The sequence below is a fragment of the Micropterus dolomieu genome, unplaced genomic scaffold (genome assembly GCF_021292245.1).
Source record: "Micropterus dolomieu isolate WLL.071019.BEF.003 ecotype Adirondacks unplaced genomic scaffold, ASM2129224v1 contig_13046, whole genome shotgun sequence".
Taxonomy (NCBI): domain Eukaryota; kingdom Metazoa; phylum Chordata; class Actinopteri; order Centrarchiformes; family Centrarchidae; genus Micropterus; species Micropterus dolomieu.
The window spans coordinates 150-2,495 of NW_025742032.1; the positions used below are offsets into that span (position 1 = coordinate 150).

At 42.1% G+C, this 2,346-nt stretch overlaps 1 protein-coding gene across 2 annotated transcripts; it reads left to right on the plus strand.

Annotated features, from left to right (window-relative positions):
- The first annotated feature begins 415 nt into the window (after positions 1–415).
- Positions 416–2,320, plus strand: LOC123966275 (microfibril-associated glycoprotein 4-like). Of its 2 annotated transcripts, none has more exons than XM_046042459.1 (5): positions 416–504; positions 1,218–1,268; positions 1,506–1,661; positions 1,969–2,007; positions 2,161–2,320. In XM_046042459.1, exons 2-5 carry the CDS (start codon positions 1,263–1,265, stop codon positions 2,296–2,298), a joined length of 339 nt encoding a protein of 112 aa, XP_045898415.1. In that variant the 5' UTR covers positions 416–504; positions 1,218–1,262; the 3' UTR covers positions 2,299–2,320. The 2 variants fall into 2 exon arrangements, with proteins under 2 accessions (XP_045898415.1, XP_045898416.1); XM_046042460.1 differs by having other exon boundaries at positions 422–518.
- Positions 2,321–2,346: the final 26 nt, after the last annotated feature.

A 2,346-nucleotide genomic window follows, 5' to 3' on the forward strand; every position in this document is an offset into this window, starting at 1 on the left:
ATTTGAACTTGTGGTAAAATGATGATGATGAACGTTTGCAATGGCATTTTACTGTGAAACTTTGTGTGTCCGGGTCTTTAGACAGAAGACAAACTCCCTCACAGGAGAGCTGAACGGGAGGCTACTGCTTCCAAACTGAGAAATCACAGATCCCTCCAGGGTTTGGGTTAAGGCTGGGGAATAGTGTGAAGCTCCACATTGTTCCTAATGTCACCTGATGTACATTTTACAGGTTTAATGTTCCTTTTTTATTCATTCATAATCATCATGTACTACAGGGCCTTTGGCAGAATAACAAGCTCATTTTAATATTACACAACAAATCATATGTTTAAACAAGAACAGGAAATGCTGGAGAATTTAAGAGGTGCGACTGCTGTGATATCACAGCGCCTTCTGTAGATATAAGTAGTAAAGTTGTGAGAGTGTGACAGACTGAAGGAGAAGCAGCAGTTTGTTTCCTCTGAAGGTGAAGCCGCAACGTCTCCTCAGTTCAACCTGCAGGTGAGTTCAGACAGGTAAGCATCCAACCAGGAGACATTACACATGTCTGATAAATCAGCTGTGTGCAGTATTATTCTCATCTCCTCCAGGATCTCACAGAGGCTTTGGACAGTTTTTTTTTACCCAAATGGCTGAATTAGCAAAACATTGAGCTGAACTTCATAAACATTTAGTCATGTTGCAATAATTTGCAATATTTAAATATTGCATTTCAATGAAAAATGCAACTGTTTTATGAACTTATATATAATCATGTGTGATACTCCCAAATGCTGATGAGTTTTGGTTGAGTATGTGTTGATTCCTGAGTGACTGCAGAGCGTCTGTAGAGCTGCAGACTGTGGTTGTATGAAGTGATGGCGGTGAAGTCTGTCAACATGTCTGTAGTTTGTGATGCTGTAGAATTGTGTTTGATTTTACTGAGAGGTGACTCTAATATTCTAAAAATCCTATATTACCATGAAATAACAATTCTAAATCACAGAAAGACTTTGAACCCTGATAAATTCTATTCAACAGTCGGTGTCATGATTTGTATCTAATGCAGTTTTGTGAAGGAAGTTATTACCGTCACTCCCAGCTTAGTGTATTGGGGAGTGACGGAGCTACAACCTAAACACCAAATTTAAATTCTACTTATTCTGCATTCACATAATAATCTGTTCCATGTGAGTTCAGTGACGAAAACAAATATATTGTTGCTGTATTTTCAGAGCATCAGACGGATCCACATCAGCAGTTTCAGCAGAAATCTGACAATGAAGGTGAGTTTGTGAACTAATATTTTACAGATCTCAAAGTCCTGTTAAACTGTGAAGAGGCTTGTGATATCGGTAGCTTAGATGGTTGCTACAGCAACAACCCAGGCAGATAATTATTGTCAGTTAGCTCCACCTTAGAGGTGTCTTTGCCCACACCGCCATGAAACTAGAGGCCAAACTGTTAAAACAGTGTGTAAGAGTCAAAGCTCAGTCAGAACAACAACATGTGCTCTGTTCCAGCTGGTATCAGTCGTCTTCCTCCTCCTGGCTCCTCTGTTGACCAGCTGCCAGCAGCTCGTCCAACCGGTGGACTGCAGTGATATCTACAAACAAGACAAGAGCGTCCCCAGTGGAGTGTACACCATCTATCCCCTTGGAGAGAGGTCTGCTGTCCAGGTACACTTCACCTTCTCTGGGACTCAGCTTCACATTTATGCTGGAATCAAAGCAGAGTTACTGAGTCAGATCAGGTGATCATGCTGTAGAGGCACAAACTCTTGCTGTGAGTACCTATGAACCCAACCAATCACAGCCCTTGAAGTTGGTTGATTCCAGCCAACCCTCTGACACATGCATAAAATATCTTCATGAAATATCCAACAATAGAAACTAAAGACAAACGGCTCACAGCCTCATAAGTATGAACCTAATAAACAAGTTCAGACAGCTGAAGTCATTTCCTACTGAATGTGTTTGTGTGTAGGTGTACTGTGACATGAAGACAGAAGGAGGTCGCTGGACGGTGAGTATTACCACAGAGTGACTTTCAGTATCAGCACTTCCTGTTGGACTTTCACAATAAATGACATAGCAGTAAAACCTTGTTGCCTGGAAACATGAGCTGTCAGGTATCTGGTGTGTTTAGCTAGTTCTCCCTCCATCCCGTCCCCCCCAGGTGTTCCAGAGGAGGATGGACGGCACTGTGAACTTCTACAGGGGCTGGGATCAGTACAAGCTGGGCTTTGGTAGCGCTGCTGGAGAGCACTGGCTCGGTGAGAAACCAAACCTAACTAACACTAATGTGACTTTGTGAAACTTTGTTGTGTGAATCCAGAAATGAGACTGACCAAGTTTTGTGTCT

What these genes read in the sequence shown, in the direction of transcription:
- LOC123966275 (XM_046042459.1), top strand. An exon ending in GAGAGAGGTCTGCTGTCCAG is followed by an intron (nt 1,662 to 1,968) that starts GTACACTTCACC and finishes GTTTGTGTGTAG; the next exon opens with GTGTACTGTGACATGAAGAC. An exon ending in CAGAAGGAGGTCGCTGGACG is followed by an intron (nt 2,008 to 2,160) that starts GTGAGTATTACC and finishes CGTCCCCCCCAG; the next exon opens with GTGTTCCAGAGGAGGATGGA.